The sequence below is a fragment of the Lithobates pipiens genome, unplaced genomic scaffold, assembly GCF_037356315.1.
Source record: "Lithobates pipiens isolate NorthernLeopardFrog02 unplaced genomic scaffold, aLitPip1_a1.2 Scaffold_1, whole genome shotgun sequence".
Taxonomy (NCBI): domain Eukaryota; kingdom Metazoa; phylum Chordata; class Amphibia; order Anura; family Ranidae; genus Lithobates; species Lithobates pipiens.
Window position 1 is genome coordinate 213,638,685 of NW_027507685.1, and position 22,031 is coordinate 213,660,715.

Here is a 22,031-nt window from a genome sequence, read left to right on the forward strand (position 1 = left end):
ATCTTTTTGACTGAGTGCTTGCGTAGGCCCTTGACCGCTTACAGAGCACCACTGGTTCAGAGGAGAAATCAGAAGAGGTCATAGAGGAAGAAGAAGAGGGGGTGGAGAAGAGAACTGTGGCAGAATGACCACTAGCATTTTGGAGGCATGGTGGTGGAACAAGCTCCAACAATACTGAAGCCTGTCCTGCATCCTTCCCAGCTGCCAGCAGAGTTATCCAGTGCACCGTGAAGGAAAGGTAACATCCCTGCCCATGCCTGCTGGACCATGAGTCAGTGGTAATATGCACCTTACTGCTGACCACCCTGTCCAACGAGGCCAAAACATTGCCTTTCACATGCTGGTAGAGAGCTGAAATGGCCTTCCGTGAAAATAAATGGCATTTTGGAACCCGCCACGGAAGCACAGCACATTCCACAAATTCACGGAATGGGGCAGAGTCTACCAGCTGAAAAGGCATCAGTTGCAGTGCTAGCAATTTGGCCAAGCTAGCATTCAGACGCTGAGCATGTGGATGGCTGGGACCAAATTTATTTTTCCGGTTTAGCAACTGGGGTAGGGAAATTTGCCTGCTAAAATCAGATGGAGGTGTACTGATAGCAGATTGGCTGCAAGTACTTGGGACACCTATTTCTATACCTTCATTCCTCTCAGTGCAGGTTTGTGAGAGGACTGGAGGTATAGTAGGGTTGGAGATCCCAGATGAGGAGCAAGGAGAAGTCCGCCTTTTTCTTTGATGTGGGTCTTTTAAGTTCTGTTGCCAACAGACCGCATTGGAGGTTGTCCTATGTCTGGTCAAGCATGTGGTGCCCAAGTGGCTGCTGTTCTGGCCACGCTTGATCTGCTTCAGACATAGGTTGCAAACAGCAATGGTGCAATCTGCAGCACACATGTAAAAAAAGGTCCAAACCAACAAACTTTTCAAAATTAGCAGGGAGTCAGCAGCGCCTGCACCTGCAGAGCTCTGTGGTGTGATGCAGTAGGTTGGCTGCCCTTAAGCTACCCCCTAGAGGACATCCTGCCTCGTTGGAGTTGTGCCTCCTCCTCATCAGGCACCCGAGTAGAGTCAGTAACCTCATCATCCCCTCCCTCTTCATCACTGGAGCAAAGTTGGCAGTATACTGCGGGTGGGGGAACATGACTGCCAGTTTCTATTCCTTCTTGGGCACCCCCTCTCTCCAGGCTCATGGAACTCCTTTCCTCAACCTGGGAACCAACATCAGAGCCTTCTAATCGCTGCACATCCTCCATCAGAATGTACCCAACACTGTGGTCAAATAATTTGGAGGACTCCTCCGTGCATGATGGTGGGGATACGGAAGGAGTGACTGTGGACAAGGAGCCAGTGGAATAGGCCTCTTTGGCAGCTGCATTGACAGGCAAACTACTTTGAGCCTAGGTGACAGAGGATGAGGAGGATGAGGACGGCTTTGTTATCCAGTCCACCATTTCTTCTGCATGTTCTGGCTCAATAACACGGTCAGCAGCAGAAAAAAAGGAAAAGTGTGCCCCACGGCCACCTGCAGAGGATGCACCATGTCCGTGACCAGCACTGCAGACACAGAGCCTGCTTGCCCTCTTTTAGTGGCCTGTCTGCCTCTCCTTGGTGGCCTTCCGGATATGATGTATATTTTGTTTGGCAACACCACACTGCACTCTATTGTGTGCTGTGTACACCACCAGAAAAGTAGTAGTAACTGCACTACACCTGCACTGTATTGTGTGATGTGTACACCACCAGAAAAGTAGTAGCAACTGCACTATGGCTGCACTGTTTTGTGTGCTGTGTACACCACCAGGAAAGTAGTAGCAACTGCACTACGGCTGCAGTGTATGAAGTAATGTGTACACCACCAGAAAAGTAGTAGCAACTGTACTACGGTTGGTTGTATGCTGTGTACACCACCAGAAAAGTAGTAGAGTACGGAATGCACTGTAGATATACGCGACCCATTTATGTAAACGGGTGACCCTGCCCCCCTCTGACAACACGGGGAAAGCCATGGGGATGTCCCTGTGCATCAGAGGGGGGTAGGATCACCGGATGGCCCCACCCCTTATATAAGAACTGTCACCTCAATAGAAGCGTCACACAGCGGAAGACTCCCACTAAGGCGGATTGTGTGTAGGACAAAGTGGAGAAGAAGCCGGGCCGGAGGAAGATGCCGGAAAAGAAGACCAGAGGAAGAGGCGGGGGAAGAAGAAGATGGAGGAAGAAGAAGAACACCGAAGGAAGACCAGAAAATGGAAGAAGCAGCCGGGAAAGAAGAAGAAATTAATAAAGGAATTGTCAAAAACCGTCTCTTGTCTTTTTTAACATTTTTGACACTTTTTTTTGTTAAATGGTAGGGGTACATTTGTATCCTATTACCAATTCACATGGGGGCTGGGATCACGGGGTCCCTTTGTTAAAGGGGGCTTCCAGATTCCGATAAGCCCCCCCGTCCGCAGACCCCCACAACCACCGGGCAAGGGTTGTGGGGATGAGGCCCTTCTCCCCATCAACATGGGGACAAGGTGATTTGGGGGGCCACTATCCCAAAGCACCACCCCAATGTTGAGGGCATGTGGCCTGGTATGGTTCAGGAGGGAGGGCGCTCTCTCATCCCCCTCTCTTTTACTGCGGCCTGCCAGGTTGCGTGCTCGGGTAAGGGTCTGGTATGGTTTTGTTTTTCTAATTTCGGGGCAGGGTTCCCCTTAATATCCATACCAGACCTGAAGGTCCCCTGTGGGGAAATTCCATGCCGTTTTTATCAATGAACTTTTATGTTTTGCTGGATCGACAATTCATTATAGCCGGCGCTAGCGATAATACTTTTAAATTACTTTTTTTCCTTTAGAAATGTAATTTTGCACTCGGACTGTTCTAAACACGGGAAACATGCACCACTTTACAGATATACTATATAGACACCCCCCAGTATGAAATTTGAAGGAATATTACACCTTTATTGTTTCACTTTAAGCATTATTAAAATCACTGCTCCCGAAAAAACTTCAGTTTTTAAAACTTTTTTTTGCATTGATACATGTCCCCTGGGGCAGGACCCAGGTCCCCAAACACTTTTTATGACAATAACATGCATATAAGTCTTTAAAATTAGCACCTTTGATTTTTTCATGTTCGTGTCCCAAAGACTTTAACGGTGTTCGTGTGTTCAAACAAAGTTTTTGCCTCTTCGCATGTTCTGGAATGCGAACCGAACGGGGGGTGTTGTTCAGCCCATCCCTACTAGTTGTCACATGTACAACATGTGGAAACCTCCCTGACCAGTTTTCTTCTTGTCTTTTCATCAATTTTGGAGGAACGTCCAGTTCTTGGTAATGTCACTGACTGTCTTCACTGTGTTCCATGGTATATTTAATGCCTTGGAAATTCTTTTGTAACCTTTTCCTGACTGATACCTTTTAACAATGAGATCCCTCTGATGCTTTTGAAGCGGACCATGGCTTTTGCTGTAAGATGCGACTAAGAAAATGTCAGGAAAGACCCAGGGCCGTCTTTAATATTGATTGGACCCTGGGCAAAAATTTTATTAGGGCCCCCCCCCCCCCATGCAATTTCGCTCTCCGCCTTCTCTGAGACATAATATAAATAGCAGCTAGACTTAAAATCAGTTTACTGTATCAGATCAGGCAGCAAATGCGTTTGGTTGCCAGAGGTTACAGCATATCATTACTGCTTACTGACTGGTTGCTAGAGGTTACAGCACTCCTTAAGGCTCACTGATTAGTTGCTAGAGGTTACAGCACATTTCTGCTTGTTGATTGGCTGCTAGAGATTACTGTACAGTAATACTGCTCACTGGTTGCGATAGGTATATCATGCCCCCCTGCAGTGAGGAGATGTGCTGTAACCTATGAATGTTGCCTTTATTTACATATCAATGCCATTGGCCTCAGCTATTTACATATGCATGTGACTGCTATTTACATATGAATGCCATTATTTACATGTAAACACAGGTCTGCAGGTGAGTCATCTGTACACAACAATAGGGCAGAGCTGGGCAGCATTAGTAGCAGCACAGGACTAAAACTTCAAGGGACAAGGGAATGTAAACTGGGATAGTTGGCAAGTATGAGGCAGCTGCTTTGGGCCCCACAACAATGACAGGGCCCTGGGCAGCTGCCCCTTTTGCCCTGCCTTAAAGACGGCCTTTGAAAGACCTACTAGAACAGCTGGACTTTATGTGGGGTTCATCAGAGGCACTTTAAATGATGCCAGGTGTGTACTGACTCCTATTTAATGCAAGTTTGAATGTGATCGCTTATTTCTGAATACAGCTACATCCCCAGTTATAAGAGGGTATGCACACTTATGCAACCACATTATTTTATTTTTTACTCAGCCCTGTAAAAGATTTCAGTTTGTTTTGCAATTGAGCTGTACAGTTTATAGATCACATTAAAGGTGGAAAAGTTGTAAATGATTTATCTTTGTGTAATTGTTTTACATCACAAAAACCTGACATTTTAATAGGGGTGGGTAGACTTTTTATATCCACTGCATATATATAGCTCAGATTTGATTATATATTTGGTTATGTTAAACTTGGCTGAGTTGTGCATTTCCCACTGTTGCTAGTAGGTGTCACTTATACCACAGGACAGTGTGAGAATTACAACTAGGTTGAGCTGTAATGAATATTCTTTTTCCAGAGACAGCCCAGTAGGAGGTTTCTGGCCGCTGTGCATTCTGGGAAGGGGCATTTATTGGACAGATGCCATGTTCTCTAGTCAGTCGTTAACTCGGGGCCCTTCTGGCTTGAGGATGTGCTGCTGCCTATTCTGCAGTGGGCCCAGAAGCCTGTCTGGGGCCTACTAACCTTGAGGTGGTCCTTAGGCTTTCTTGCCTATGTACAGGAAGCCGAGCCGAGCTGAGGAGACCCAGGGAAGGACCCTTGCTAGAGAGAGCCAGGATGAAGGCTGGTCTCTCAGAAGGGCCTGGGGACTCGTTTGGAGGACGCACCTATATCTAAACTACCCTTACAGTATCGCCTGAATTTTGTTCAACTTCCCATTATAGCCATGGACTGAGCCTTGGGGTGAATGTAAGCTCGCTACCTGTATCTGAAGGTACCCTTTTGCTCCCAGTAGGGGGGTCCAGGGGGTGCTACACATATATATATATATATATATATATATATGTGTGTGTGTATATTATGGCAGCCCAAGGCCATGCCACTTTGGTGGGTTTTTAGGGCAGTCAGGATTGTAGTTCAGGGCTCCACACTCCCAGGAGTCAGAGTGTGTCTGCAAGAGAGCCGAGAGCGGTGCATGGCTGCACCAGGACAAAGGGTGAGCCTGAACAATGGGGCAGCAGGAGCTGCAGGAAAAGGAAAGAGGCGAGCTGACAGAGGTATAGCATCTTTGTACAAGCACTGGGAATTGGTGCTTGATGGTCAGGAGGACCAAACCATGAGATTTGAGTAGCAGGATTGCCAGAGAGTGAGCCAGAAGGCTGAAGTATTGTTTTCTTAAATTTACAGTGATGGTGGAAACCCCTGCATGGGAAACTGATGTCTTTTGTTGAAAATTTTCCCTTTTCCTTTTTTTTTTTTATAAAAGGGGGCTACCAAGCCCTTAAAATTGAGTTGCTGAATTGGACTGAACTCACTATTATGCATTGCCATTGAGTTACTCAACCCCCAAGTTACCACAATAAATAGAAAGAGAGAGAGATAAAGATTAGTCTGGACATAACTATTTTTCAAAAATTTTCACTCCTAAATTTACCTTAGTTACATTTAAATTCAATTTACAAATTCAGATCAAGATCATACATGTCTGACAATAAAACCCTTTAAAAACTGCACACTTTTATAAACATCACATTCTCATCATCTGAAGAAACTTCATACTTCTAGTTTCTGTATACCAGTTTTCATTTTTCTTACTTTTTCAACTATAAAAATGATGCACATGGCTTTTAATTTGGGCAAACATGGGAGTTAATTTATAAAAGGCAAATAGATGCTGTACTTTGCATGTGCAGTTGCTCCAGAGCATAGCAAATGAGGCAAAGCTTACAGACAATACCCAATCACATGCAACGAATATAAAAAACAGCATTTTTACTTGTACATAATTGGATGATAGAAGTCAGTAGGGCTTCTCCTCATTTACTAAGGTCTGACGCACTGCACTTACAAGGTGTACAGTTTATTTGCCTTTAGTAAATCACTTTTAAAAATTGCCACACTAGTCTTACTACTTAATGTCTCTCAGATATGCTTATTGGTTTATTAATATGGTGCACACATTTCAATCCTTGTTTCTGCACATTAATTCTGGCGCATACACAAATGTGATTTTCACCCCATTGTTTATTTCTTTTGGTCTTACTCTTAAAATATCTCTCTTAGATGTACAACTTGTTTCCCAAAGTGGTTGGAAAGATTCCAGGACCCCATCACAAATTGTTTAAAGCTGTTGATGGCATTCAGAATTTTATTGCAGAAAGGGTGAAAATGCATAAAGAAACTCTGGATTCAGGTTCTCCCAGAGACTTCATTGATTGTTTCCTCTTAAAGATGGAGCAGGTAAGGCAATTTATTCTGCTGGGTTTTACTGAGGAATTAAATTTTTTGCTAGCACAAAGAAGGCAGATTGGAGTCTCCAAAAAATGATAATTTGGTACCCAGGACCTGATCTTTGAAAAATTGTAACTACCATTACATAGAAAAATGCACAATCTAAAATGATATTCCTAAACTCTGCTTTCACGTAGACAATGTTACTATATGTGAAAAATATAAAACCTACAACAAGGTGAAAGATGGTCTGGCATCTAAAATATAAGACATTAAAGTGTATCTGAAGCCAATAATTTTTGTTTAGTTTTAGCCTGTTTGCCCTGATGACCAATGTCTTGAAAGTAATCATTTTGACAGTTGAAAGAAATGGAGGGAAGGAACTTCCAATGAGGATATCTTTTCCAGTGACAACTGTCTAAGTGGGCATTAGTGATGGACGAACTTCCGATGGGACGTTTTGTGAACCACGAACGAGGCCAAAAGTTCACAAACCGCAAAGTTCGCGGTGGACCCCATTGACTTTAATGGCAGGCTAACCTTAAAAACCTCCAGTTCATATTTTCAGCCACAAAATACTTACAGTACTAGCTGTGCACACATAGTCCCACAACATGGACACTGACATAACAAAAGTATTAAGTGAATCTGGAATTGACAACGACAAGCATTCTTTTTTTATCTGTGAAAATTTGACAATTCAGGAGCACATGAGGGCCATGGAGGAGAGGCAAGGTCAAGGCAGGCTATAAAGGGGGTGCAGGAGATTATCAGTGCCACAGTCAGGGCAACGCAGTCCTGTGCCAGTGTCGCAGCGTGCCAACCTGTGCTTGAGCCCGGCCCTTACCCCCACCTATGCAGGGCTCCACTGCGGTGGTCCGGAGGTGCCAGTCCAGTGCTGATCCTCAGCCATGGTGCTGGCACTGCCTGCTGATTGGCTTCTCCGCTGCTATCTCCCTCACTGTCTGAAACCAGCACCGTGATAGAGACTGAGCACTGACACCAGCACGGTGATAGAGAGCACTGACACCAGCACCGTGATAGAGAGCACTGACACCAGCACCGTGATAGAGAGCACTGACACCATCACCGAGATAGAGAGCACTGACACCATCACCGAGATAGAGAGCACTGACACCAGCACCGAGATAGAGAGCACTGACACCAGCACCATGATATAGAGCACTGACACCAGCACCGAGATAGAGAGTACTGACACCAGCACCATGATAGAGAGCACTGACACCACACCAGCACCATGCTAGAGAGCACTGACACCAGCACCGTGCTAGAGAGCACTGACACCAGCACCGTGCTAGAGAGCACTGACACCAGCACCGTGATAGAGAGCACTGAGACCACACCAGCACCAAGATAGAGAGCACTGACACCACACCAGCACCGAGATAGAGAGCACTGACACCAGCACCGAAATAGATAGAGAGCGCACACACCAGCACCGAGATAGAGAGCACGGATACCAGCAACTCGCTGTGGGACCCAAAAATATGACACCACTCAACCTCTTCAAACAGGAGGGTATGGGCATATAGTATGGTGTGCTTTTTTTGTACAAGGAAGTGAGCCAAAAGGTAGAAAAAAGGTCCGTGTGCTCGATTAAATAAATAGTTTATAGAGTTATACATATACATGGTCTACTGGTCACATGTGTTAAATTCCTCCAAGATCCATGCCTCATTCATTTTTATAAATGTGAGGTAGTCAACACTGTCCTGAGCTAGGCGAGTGCGCTTATCGGTCACGATCCCCCTGCTGCGCTGAACGTCCTTACGGGCAGGACACTGTATGAGCGGCAAGCCAATAGTTCCATTGCAAATTGTGCAAGCTCTGGCCAGAGGTCAAGCCTGCCCACCCAGTAGTCCAGGGGTTCATCACTTCTCAGAGCGTTAACCCGATGTAGTCGGACACCTGTCGTCTAGGCGTTCCCTGATGCTGGATCCGGATGAGACCTGTCGATGGGTCGGCTGAAAGAATGACCTCATATCAGAAGTCACCAACACATCTTCAAACCGGCCTCTTCTTGCAGGCGCTGTTGGATTGGTACCCGCAACTCTTTCTCTGGGAGTGGGAATTCCTCCTCTGCCAGCGTACGCAAAAGCAGAATGCAGCATTTCTCGAGGCAAGGCCTGGAAGTGCTCCATTCTGACAGCCCTCTGTGATGGTGGTAACATTTCCGCCATTTTGTGTTTGTACCGGGGGTCTAAGTACGTTGCCACCCAGTACTGGTCCTTGACCTTTATGCTTTTTATACGGGGGGTCCCTGTTAAAACACTGGAGCATGAAGGCTCCCATTTGCACTAAACTGGAAGCGGTGTAATGGCCTGGCTCCTGCTCATCATCCAGGATAATGTCGTCCTCCTCGTTCTCCTCTCCCCATCCACGCACAACAACAGGGATCCCAGAAAGGTTTAAAGAATGCTCTTCTTGCTCCTCCTCATCCGCCCCGGCACCATCCTCCTCTGACTCCTCTTCAGACTCCTGTTGTTGACTTGTCTCAGATAGAGTAGCCCCCCCTGGGAATTCATCCAGCATTGCGACTTCCTCATCTTCCTGCTCCTCCACGGCTTGATCAATGACACAATGCAATGCACGCTCCAGAAAGAAGGCATAAGGTACAATGTCCTTGATGGCTGCGACTGACCAATTTGGTGATCTCATCCAAATGGCCGCAGAAGTCTTCATGCATCGCGCATGAGCAGCCACTGGCACGGTGAAAAAAACCAAGCTCCCCAGAACCTGTTCTGTTACAGAGTTCGCACAGGTAGTCGTTAACTGCATGTTTCTGCTGGAGCATCCTATCAAGCATATAAGCATTTAAGACGTGTGCCATGCATGACACGTGTGTAATTTTGCCCTGTTTCAATGCGCTAAGCAGATTGGCACTGTTGTCACACATCACTTTACCAACTGTCAAATTGAGCAGCGTTAGCCACTGATTTGCCTGTGAACGCAAAGTTGAAAGGAGTGCCGGGCCAGTGTGGCTCTTGGCTTCCAGGCACAACAGACGCAGCACAGCATGGCAACGTCTCATCTGGCATGTCAAATAGGTTCTGGGGAGCTTGGGCGGCGCAGCGGAAGAGACGCTGGCAGCGGAAAAGGAGGAGTCAGCCGAGGAGGAGAGTGAGGAGGATGGAGTAGGAGGAGGAGAAGAAGAGGCAGGCCTGCATGCAATCCGTGGCGGTAAAACCAAATCTACACGGGTGCCACGGGTTACATGCTTGATGGCCGTCAGAAGGTTCACGCAGTGGGCAGTAAAAGTTATATACCTTCCCTGCCCGTGTTTGCTAGACCACATGTCTGTGGTCAGATGTATCTTGGCACTGACACTGTATGCCAGAGATACATTCACTGCTGAACATGGCCATATAGCTCTGGGATACCCTTCTGTGAGAAATACTTCCTTCCTGGGACCTTCCATTGTGGTGTTGCAATGGCCACAAATTTTTGAAAGGCCTCCGAGTCCACCAGTTTATATGGCAGTAGTTGGCGGGCTATCAGTTCTGACAAGCCTGCCGCCAACCGTTGGGCAAGAGGGTTATCCGGGATCATAATTTTTTTACTCTCAAACATTTGGCCCACGGAAGCCTGCCTTTTTCCAGAAAAACGTGAGGATGGCATGATGGAAGGTGGAGTGGAGGATAATTGTGAGGAGAGAGGAGAAGGAGAAGTAGAAGACTAGGCTGGATGGTGAGAGCCTGGAGTGTGGCTTTGTGGGTTCCTTTGCTCCCACTGGGCTCGGTGATGGCAGCTCATGTGCCTTCTTAAGGCGGTCGTCCCTAGGTGAGTGTTGGGCTTACCGTGACTTAGGTGTTGACTGCAAGGGCTGCAGATGGCAACACTATTGTCAGCAGCGGACACATTAAAAAAAGCCCACACTGCGGAGCCATGTGTCGGCATCCTGGGAGTGCCAGATGTGACCGTACATGGTTGATACCTCGCTCCTGATACATTAGCAGTCTGCTTTGTCCCTCCTGTGCAATCTAAGTTCCGCCTGCTTCTCCTCCCTATCTGCTGGTCCATATCTCCATCTGAACTCCCCTCCTCTTCCTCTCTTGTGGGCACCTACGTGACATCACTAGACACGTCATCATCGACGTCACCTTCCCCACCGCTATAATTACAGATCTCGGAGTAGGCAGCAACACCAGGGACCAACCTCCTCCTTGGGCTGATCTGGGTACTGTCGTCAGACTGCTGAGTGGCGGTTGTTGCTACCAGCTCTTCCTGATCCAATGCCAAGAGTGGCTGCGCATCGGCAATGTCTTGTGATGGATCGGAAAATAATTCCTGTGACTCAAGCGGAGGGTATATGGTGGTGGTGGTGTTGGTGTTAGTGTCTTTGGGGGTGCACACAGCAGAGAGTGAAGAAGAGGGTGCAGATCGAGAGGATGAGAATGGTGCAGAAGAGTAAGGCTGAGTGAGCCACTCAACCAAGTCTGGTGTGTCCTTTGACGTAATCGCACGTACCTTCTGCAATTTGCCACTTTGGCTCAAGTCTGTTGCAATTGCCCTACCCCTACCACCCATGCAGAAGGGCCTGCCTCTTCCTCTGCCTGTCATTTTTTAAATGACCCTGTGACAAAAGTCTCTAGAGAAGTGCAGTATGTATGTGGAAGAAGGTATATAACACTCCGCTTCAATCTGTCGTTTTTGGGGGCCACTGGTCTATCACACTAGTTATAACATTTATTTTTTTTATTGCGTTTGTCACTCCATGTAGTATCGCTGCAGAACCGCTCAGCAGTCACAATACTGCACAGTGGAAATGCACTATACTATGCTTTCTATATGTGCAAGTATTTTATACGTGTATTACACCCCTATATACTGCACACCAAATAGTACACCTATACCAGTCCTTTAAAAGGACCTTTGTGGACCTAATAGTAGCTATCTAGTAGCTAGTGAATTGCAGACTGTCCCTGCTCCAAAAACCAAACTGTCCCTCCCTACACTGAGAAACGACAGCTGCAGAATCAGTCAGCAGCACTGCATGCAGTGTACTATAATATGCTTTCTATATTTGAAAGAAAGTATATTATACGTGTACAACCCTATATACTGTACACCTATAAAAGGACCTTTGCGGACCTAGTAGCTAGTGATTTGCAGACTGTCCCTGCTCCAAACACCAAACTGTCCCTCAGTCCCTACACTGATAAAAGACAGCTGCAGAATCGTTAAGCACTCAGCAGCACAGCAGTGAAGTATAATAGGCTTTCTATATTTGAAAGAAAGTATATTATACGTGTACAACCCTATATACTGTACACCTATACCAGTCCTTAAAAGGACCTTTTTGGACCTAGTAGCTAGTGATTTGCAGACTGTCCCTGCTCCAAACACCAAACTGTCCCTCCCTACACTGATAATATATAGCTGCAGAATCGGTCAGCAAGCACTCAGCAGCACAGCAGTCAGCAGTAGGGATGAGCCGAACACCCCCCGGTTCGGTTCGCACCAGAACTTGCGAACGACCCCCGCGTTCATTACGAACGTTCGAACCCCATTGAAGTCTATGGGACTCGAACGTTCGAAATGGAAAGTGCTAATTTTAACGGCTAATATGCAAGATAGTGTCCTAAAAAGGGTTTGGGGACCTGCCTCCTGCCTCAGGGGACATGGGTCACTGCAAAAAAAAGTTTTAAAACTGCCGTTTTGGCGGGAGCACTGATTTTAATGACGATTAACCACTTGCTTACTGGGCACTTAAACCCCCCTCAGTCCCAGACCAATTTTCAGCTTTCAGCGCTGATGCACTTTGAGTGACAATTGCGCGGGCATACAACACTGTACCCAAATGAAATTTTTATCATTTTTTTCCCACAAATAGAGCTTTCTTTTGGTGGTATTTAGTTACAGCTCGGAGTTTTATTTTTTGCTAAACAAACAAAAAAAGATGCAAAAAAAAAAAAATCATGTTTTAATAGTTTGTTATAAAATTTTGCAAACGGGTCATTTTTCTCCTTCATTGAAGTGCGCTGATTAGGCGGCACTGATAGGCTGCATTGGTGGGCACTGATGGGCTGCATTGGTGGGCACTGATGGGCTGCATTGGTGGGCACTGATGGGCTGCACTGGTGGGCACTGATAGGCATAGTTAAGGCGGCACTAATAGGCACAGATAAGGCGGCACCGATGGGCACAGATAAGGCGGCACTGATGGGCAAAGATGGGCACAGATAAGATGGCACGGATGGGTGGCACGGATAAGTGGCACGGATGGGTGGCACGGATGGGCACTGATAGGTACCACAGATAGATGGGACTGATGGGCACTGATAGGTGGCACTGATAGGTGGCTCTGATAGGTGGCACTGCTGGGCACTGATGGGCGGCACTGCTGGGCACTGATGGGCGGCACTGCTGGGCACTGATGGGCGGCACTGGGGTGCAGCACCTTTGAGGCAGATTGGGTGGCACTGTGGGTGGCACTGTGGGGTGGCACTGTGGGTGGCACTGTGGGTGGCACTGTGGGTGACACTGTGGGTGGCACTGTGGGCACTATGGGCACTGACAGGGGGCACTGACGGGGGGCACTTACTTTTTCTTTTATTTTACTTCAGGATGGCACTGCGGGAGGCAGGTGGGCACAGGCAGGTGGCAGGTGGTCCCTTGTATTGATGGCCGTGATCGGGACTGATGTCCCGATCACGGCCGCCGGTGATCGGCTTTTTTTTTCTCTCCTCGCGCTGTCAGCGCGAGGAGGAATAATAGCCGATTACCGGCTCCGTTCTATCACATGATCAGCTGTCATTGGCTGACAGCTGATCACGTGATAAGGGGTCGGGATCGACCCCTTACACGGATCGGTGATCAGGCGAGTCTCACGGACTCGCCGATCACAGAGCGCGCCGCGCGCGCCCCTCAGGGGGCGCGCAGGCCGCTCGTAACCAGGACGACGTCAATAGACGTAGTCCTGGAAATGTAGGTCCGCGCTAATGCCGTCATTTGGCAATAGCGCGGATCTGAAGTGGTTAAAGTGGGAAAAAAAAGGTGAAATATTCCTTTAAATATGGTGCCTGGGGGGTGTCTGTAGTATGCCTGTGAAGTGCCACGTGTTTCCCGTGTTTAGAACAGTCCCTGCACAAAATGACATTAAACGGAAATAACACCATTTAAAACTGCTTGCGGTTTTAATGTTATATCTGGTTCCTGCAATATGGTTGAAAATCATTGAGAAAAATGGCATGGGTAGCCCTCCCTGCCCATTACCAGCCTATTTGGGTCTTGTACGCATATTAAGGGGAATCCCGTACCCATATTAAAAAAAGGAAATGCGTGTGGCCCCCAGGCCTATATACTCAGAACAGCAGTATACAGGCGGTGCAAACAAGACAGGGACTGTGTAGGTTTGTTGTGTTAAGTTGAATCTGTTTGTAATTTTCAACCGGTACATTTTTAAAGTGTAGCTCCAGTCAAAAAAACTATTTTTAAGCTTTTTGGAAAACATAGGGAAGGGTTATCACCCCTGTATAATTTGTTTTGTCGTCCATCTTTTTTCATCTCACTTGCTGCTGTCTCCTTGCGTTTGCAAGTAGGAGATGTTTGTAAGTTGGATGTTTGAAAGTAGGGGCCTGGCCTATATTATAGCGGTATGTACTGGGTACAGAGCACGCAGACAGCACGCACTATCTCCTAACACTACTGACTGCAAGCTCTATTATTAACCACTTGACCACTGGGCACTTAAACACCCTTAATAACCAGACCAATTTTCAGCTTTCGGTGCCCTCACATTTTGAATGACAATTACTCAGTCATGCAACACTGGACCTATAGGAAATGTTTGTCCTTTTTTTCACACAAATAGAGCTTTCTTTTGGTGGTATTTAATCACCTCTCAGTTTTTTATTTTTTGTGCTATAAAAGAAAAAAGACCGAAAATTCTGCGAAAAAATGAATTTTTCTTCGTTTCTGTTATAAAATTTAGCAGATTAGTAATTTTTTCTTCATAAATTTTGGCCAAAATTCATACTACTACATATCTTTGGTAAAAATAAGTACAAATTGGTGGATATTATTTGGTCTTTGTGAAAGTTATAGAGTCCACAAGCTATGGTGCCAATATCTGAAAATTGATCACACCTGAAGTACTGACGGCCTATTTCCTTTTTTTTTTTTTTTTTTCACAAAATTGTCATATTATCAGGTTATTTCACACACACAGCATATGCATACCACAAATTACACCCCAAAACACATTCTGCTATTACTCCCGAGTACGGCGATACCACATGTGTGAGACTTTTACACAGCGTGGCCACATACAGAGGCCCAACATGCAGGGAGCGCCATCAGGCGTTCTGGAGCACCCAGGCCAATTCTGACATTTCTCTCCTACATGTAAAAATCATCATTTATTTGCTAGAAAATTACAGAGAACCCCAAAACATTATATATATATATTTTTTTTTAGCAAAGACCCTGGAGAATACAATGGTGGTCGTTGCAAATTTTTATCTCACACGGTATTTGCACAGCAATTTTTCAAACGCGTTTTTTTGGGGGAAAAAACAGTTTTGTGCTTAAAAAACAAACAAAAAAAACAGTAAAGTTAGATGAAGTTATGCTGAGTAAATATATATATAACATGTCACTCTTCAAAATTGCACATGCCCGTGGAATGGCGCCAAACGTCGCTACTTAAAAAATCCCCATAGGCGACACTTTAAATTTTTTTTACTGGTTACATGTTTTGAGTTGCAGAGGAGGTCTAGGACTAGAATTATTGCTCTCGCTCTAACGTTCTCGGCGATACCTCACATGTGTGGTTTGAACACCGTTTTCATATGTGGGCGGGGCTTACGCATGCGTTCTCTTCTGCATGCGAGCACATGGGGACATGGGCGCTTTAAAAAATTTTTTTTTTTTTTATTGTTCATTTTACTTTATTTATTTTAGTTTGACATTTTTTTCCCCAAAAATATATTTTTGATCACTTTTATTCCTATTACAAGGAATGTAAACATCCCTTGTAATAGGAATATGGGGTGACAGGTCCTCTTTACAGTGAAATCTGGGGGTCAATATGACCCCACATCTCACCTCTAGGCTGGGAAGCCTGAAATAAAAAATAAAAAAAAGATTCTGGCTTTGATCGTACTGGCGAGTTGGTAGAAGCACCGGAGGGCGGTGAGGGGTGGGGGGCGTCTATGGCTGGGTATTTCAGGGTATCACCGAGTATGGCTGGGTATCTCCGAGTATGGCTGGGTATGGCAATTGATGGCAGGGTATTGCAGAGTATTGGCGGGGTATTGGCGGGGTACTACAGAGTAATAGCAGGGTACTGCAGAGTATTGGGGGGTACTCCAGAGTAATGGCAGGGTACTGCAGAGTAATGGGGGTTACTGCAGAGTAATGGGGGGTACTGCAGAGTAATGGCAGGGTACTGCAGAGTAATGGCAGGGTACTGCACTGCAGAGTAATGGCGGGGTACTGCAGAGTATTGGGGGGTACTGCAGAGTATTGGGGGGTACTGCAGAGTAATGGGGGGTACTGCAGAGTAATGGCAGGGTACTGCAGAGTAATGGGGGGGTACTGCAGAGTAATGGCAGGGTACTGCAGAGTAATGGCAGGGTACTGCACTGCAGAGTAATGGCGGGGTACTGCAGAGTAATGGCGGGGTACTGCAGAGTAATGGCAGGGTACTGCAGAGTATACACTGGTATTGCAGAGTATTGGCAGGGAATTGAGGGGTTAAATTCGGTGAGCAGCGATGTGGGCACTGCAGATGCAGCCCACATCGCTGCTGACACCGATCTCTTTCCCCTCCGCTGTACCGATCGGTACAGAGAGGGGAGGGAGGAACCGGCTTTATAACATGACGCCGGTTTGTTTACAAGTGATTACTCCGTCATTTGACGGAGCGATCACGTGGTAAACGGCCGCGACGAGTGGACCCGGCGACTGTGGACCCGGCGGTCACGGATGCTCTCGAGTGCGCGCCCCAGGGGGCGCGCGAGAGCAGAATTCTGGGAGGCCGTTAATTAACGGCCTCTCAGAGTTAAACAACCGCCCTGAAGCCGTTAATCGGCAATGGGCAGTTGTTAAGTGGTTAAAGCTAGATCACTAGCTATATAGGTGAGGTGAATATAGTGGTGTATACTGCGGTCAGGGCACAGACAACAACCACTACACAGCAGCAAGATAGGAAATCAGCAAAAAACGATCGGTGTGTACTGTGTTGAAGGTACACAGAACACCCACTGCTTCAGATGCTAACACACTACACGAGGCCGCCTCAAAGGCGGCCTTATATAGTGTGGGGCGTGCACTACACAGCCCGAGCTATGATTGGCCACAGGCAGGATGCCTGTGGCCAATCATGGCTCTCCTCGCTGCTGGCGCTACGATTGGCCAAGCATGCGGGGTCACAGTGCATGCTTGGCCAATCATGAGCCAGCAATGCACTGCGCCACCGCAGTGCATTGTGGTCCGCGCGCGCCACTCGAATTTTGACGCGAACGGCCCAAACGTTCGGAATTCGCCGAACGGCCGAACAGCCAATGTTCGAGTCGAACATACGTTCGACTCGAACACGAAGCTCATCCCTAGTCAGCAGTGTACCATAATATACTTGAGAGAAAGTATATTCTAAGTGTATTACAACCCTATATACTGTACACCTATACCAGTCCTAAAAAGGACCTTTGTGGACCTAATAATAGTAATAGCTAGTGATTAAACTGACTGTCCCTGCTCCACACAACGTCCTGTCCCTACACTGACAAAACACAGCTGCAGAATCGGTCAGCAGTGCGGATTCGGACTAGAATAAGGAAGTTCATAGCCAGTAGCCGATAGCTGCCCTAGAGTTTTCATCCGTCGGACTAGCATACACAGGAGCGGATTTCTCGATAGGAACTGGGACCAGCGGAGTTCCGGCGAAAAAATTTGAAATATGTTCTATTTCTAAAGTCCGTCAGATTTTCGGACAGCAAAGGTCCGATGGAGCCCACCCACAATCTAATTGTTAGCTGTTGAAAAGTCCAGTCGTGTATACGTGGCATAAAGCCTCGTGATGACAGGCTGTTGGCGGAAAATCTGACTGTTTGTATTCTCCATCGGACAATTGTCAGATTTTCCATGGACAAATGTTGGATAGCAGGTTTTAAAATTTTCCACGGACAAATGTCTGTCAGATTTTCCGATCGTGTGTACACAAGTCCGTCGGCCAAAAGTTCAAAGTACAAACAAGCATGCTCGGAAGCAAGGACGAGCCAGAAGCGCTCAGTCTTGTAAACAAATTCTCTTCTTTTTTAATGGGATAATAATGAAGCTGCTTTGCTGGTGATACTGATGGAGTCATGGGCATCCGCAGGTAGGGGCAAGGGGAGTCAAGTGCTCCCACCCCCCGGAATTTAGGGATCGGATCTTAAATTCAGCACATTTGCATCGCTATCGGGGTGCGGGTACCAGTGGGGTGTTACCATTAAGATACTGTCAAGTCCCTCTATCAGTGTAGTGTGACTTTGGGCTATTTTCCCTGCTCAGTCCAGCAGAGAACTCGGCAGCAGTGTGACAGAAGAAAGGCGATCAGAGGTTTCCCCCGCTCACTCCCCCTTTTTTCTGTCAAGGAAAAGAGACGACGGCTCTCACCAGGTTCCCTGCCCAGCTTCCTGCCTGCTCCGTTCCTTTCCTATTGGCCATAACTGATGGCCAATCAAAGGAGACTATGAGAGGAGAGCATCATGGGACATGTAGTCCCAAAGATTGGTGGCCCCATTTTCCACAGGGAGGAGGCTACAGCTCGATCAAGAGTGGGATTAAGAGACTGCAGCCTAGAAAAAAGTTGAGGGAGAGAGCACTACAGGGCAAAGAATAAGGAGTGTGCTGGGCAGAAGTCAGAGAGAGAGCCACACTGCCCAGCACCACCAGAGAAAGGCTGAGCCACTACCAGGGTACAGACATGCTACACTAATAACCAGAGTCATCCACGGGGGAAACCCAGAGTGAGCAATTGTCCAGCTGGAGGGATCACTGCTGTAGTTTAGCTGGGTCTGGTAAGAGGGTCTGTTGGCCATTATCCATTACTTATCCTAGGGACGGTACTATGTCTGCAGTCTCTGACCATGATAATGTGATCATTACTTTGTCGAAAAGGGTCGGTGTATGGGTGACCCTAAAATGATGCCCCCCCCTGAAAAAAGTTGTGCGGACGCCCATGGATGGAGTTATTGCAAATACATTTTCAAAGGCTTTTTTTTCTAGTGACATCAAGAATAATATTATTATGCTTTTTTTTATTTTTTTTATTTGGGCTAGTTACCACAGCACCATTATCCCCTAGGTTTTGTTATGTTTGTAGTCAGAGTCTTCAAGCGGGAAATGCGATACTCCTAAGAACCAAGGCCTGAGGTGTGCCTTGGCCTAGCTGGTCAGTATGCCTGAGAAGAGGGCATACCCTGAATGTAAGAATAAGAACAAAATACTATGAGAATGTATGAAACTGGGGAACGGGTGGGTGGGAACTCAGAAACCCTAACGACACTGGCCCTGACAGAGGAGGAGGTTTAAATAGCCCTCTCAGGCTCCTCCTACAAATACAGGCTGGCCTGCGGCCAGCCTTCAACTTGTAGTCAGAGTCTTCAAGTGGGAAATACGATACTCCTAAGAACCAAGGCCTGAGGTGTGCCTTGGCCTAGCTGGTCAGCATGCCTGAGAAGAGGGCAAAAAGACACAAAATTTAGGTGAAGAAGGGAAGGTAATGAACCATCAAGGATAAAGGTGTGCTCCTGGACGGCAGCAGTACGTATCCAGCAAGTAACCGGAAAGTGTTCGCAATGGCAAAAGAACACACCGACTCCTGACTTGGCGATGAGAAGGAACCCCTTATCGAACCTGTGACACTACCCTGAACCCAACTGAACATCCCCTGAAAGATTGAATTGAGCCAGATGCCCGTGACACCCAGACCCGAGAATGAACTGCTTGTGAAATGAGAGGATACGAGAGGGGAAAGGAACAAGGCCTGGCTCGAGGAAACCCCTGCAAAAGATGGCGAAATACCCCAATGAACACCAGTGAAATAGCCCAGAGACATACCCCCCCAAGAGGGTGAGTGGCAAAAAGACCACTAGCAGGAGTGCGAAAAGATGGAAAACCTGATGGATGTGACGGAGTAAGCGTATAAGGCCCATGCACCATGGCAATAATACTGTCAACCTGGAGAAACCAAACCGGACGCAGGACCCAGGTCCCACCGGATACGATCGGGTCACACTACAGCCTGAACCCAACAGCTGGGACAGAAACCTGAACCAAGGAGGGCCAAACTCCCTCCTGGGGAAATAGTCCCCATGGCATAATAGACATACCCAAGCCCCCCCTACTTGGAACAAGCTGGGGATCGGAAAAGACGACTGGACTGATGTCCCTAAGTGGAACTCCAGGCAATAAGTTCAAACAAGATCAGAGCCAAGAGTGGAACCCAAAACCATTATGATAACTGCCCAACCTACCCCCCCCACGGGGACGTGGCTTAACAAATACCCTGAGAGAGTCTATACATCCCTGGGCAGTAACCAGGGCCTCAACACAACAGGACATCAACTGAAGGAAAATTTTTCAACTGCTTCTGACCCAAGGGTGAGCCCAGTGGTGACAAGACACCAGCACCAATCAACTAGCCCCCAACAATGGCCGGGCTGAAGGAAGTGATAGCAAGCATGGATGATATCGGTATGGATGCCAAGACGGCCCAACCTGACACACAAACTAGATAAATGACAGACAACCAGAGAACAACCAGAGAACAACAATACCCCCTGCCTAACTAAGAATGAAAACATGAGCAGAAAATTCAAGACCACTGCGCGTAAAAGAACCTGACAGACGGACCCCCCCACCCACATGTAAGTGGTAAGTGAGCCCGAGTAACCTGCAGTGCAGAGACAGGTAATTAACTGAAACTCAGGGCTAGTGTACCCACAGGCAATGGTGGGTAGTCGTATATATGTGGTGAATGAACATGCAACGTATGACGTATGGTATACGGAGGAGAAGATTGCGGACAACAATCAATTAATAAACGAAACCTCAGCCCGTATGGATCTATAGATGTGACAGATCCTAACGTGTGAGCCCTAGCTACCTGACCCAGGTACAAACATGACACAGACACGATGGGACATGACAATCAACAAGGACGAACGACTACCAGAGTATGCCATGAGTGAACAACGCCCCTCTGAGAAACTCTGAGACTGAACACCAAGTCTGAAATACCATGACAGGCATGCTGGCAGCAACACAAAAACAGAAAACGCTGAGACAGAAAACGCTGAGACAGAAACACAACATGCCATGAAGAAAAAACCATGACAGAAAACGCTGAAACTTAATGCTGATGCAGAAACGTAGTGACAGAACCAGAGGCAAAACGCAATGACAGCAACAACCAAGACTGAAACGCTGAGGCATGAATGAAAAGCCAGAAATTGTGGTTCAGAACGCCATGACAGAAATCCTGGTTCAGAATGCCATGACAGAAATCCTGGTCCAGAACGCCACAGCAGTCCAGGGGCAGCACGCTATGACCGCAGTCCAGGGTCAGAACGCTATGACCGCAGTCCAGGGTCAGAACGCTATGACCGCAGTCCAGGGTCAGAACGCTATGACAGCAGTCCAGGGGCAGAACGCTATGACAGCAGTCCTGGGGCAGAACGCTATGACAGGCATCCAGGGGCAGAAACGCTATGCCAGACATGCTGGACAGAAACGCTATGACTGAAAAGCTGGACAGACCGCTATGATAGTAATGCTGCACAGCACGCCATGACAATAATGCTGCACAGGATGCCGTGACGGAAATGCAGCACAGAACGTTGTGACGGAAATGCAGCACAGAGCGCTGTGACGGAAATGCTGCACAGAACGCTGTGACGGAAAAGCCGCACAGAACGCTGTGACGGAAAAGCCGCACAGAACGCTGTGACGGAAATGCCGCACAGAAACGCTGTGATGGAAATGCAGGACAGAACCGCTGAGACAGAACGCTGCGACAGAAATGCTGGACAGAAACGCCGTGACAGAAATGCTAGACTGAGCGCTGTGACAGAAATGCTGGACAGAAACGCCGTGACAGAAATGCTAGCCTGAGCGCTGTGACAGAAATGTCACGTGGAGCTCAGGCGGGGGGGACCCGCCACGTGGAGCTCAGGCGGGTGGGGAGACCCGCCATGTGGAGCTCAGGCGGGTGGGGAGACCCGCCACATGGAGCTCAGGCGAGTGGGGGGGGGGAACCCACCACATGGAGCACAGACGGGGGGGGGCCCACCAGGTGGAGCTCAGGAGGCCCACCAGGTGTAGCTCAGGAGGGGGGGGACCAACCACGAGGAGCTCAGGAGGGGGGAGAGACCCACCATGTGGAGCTCAGGAGGGGACCCAATGAAATGTATTGAAAATGCAGCAAGAAACACATTAATAACACACCTGTGTTACCGTTTGATGCTTTTTTCAAAACACGCCATA

The 22,031-nt window shown here is 47.5% G+C and overlaps 1 protein-coding gene across 2 annotated transcripts in view; it reads left to right on the top strand.

The window, feature by feature from the left end:
- LOC143982896 (cytochrome P450 2C16-like) overlaps positions 1–22,031 on the top strand; it is an 88,190-nt gene that overhangs the window by 52,614 nt on the left and 13,545 nt on the right. For both annotated transcript variants that reach the window (XM_077482005.1, XM_077482014.1), the window contains one exon: positions 6,369–6,545. In XM_077482005.1, the coding sequence (XP_077338131.1) occupies positions 6,369–6,545 (177 nt within the window). The remainder of the gene's footprint in view (positions 1–6,368; positions 6,546–22,031) is intronic.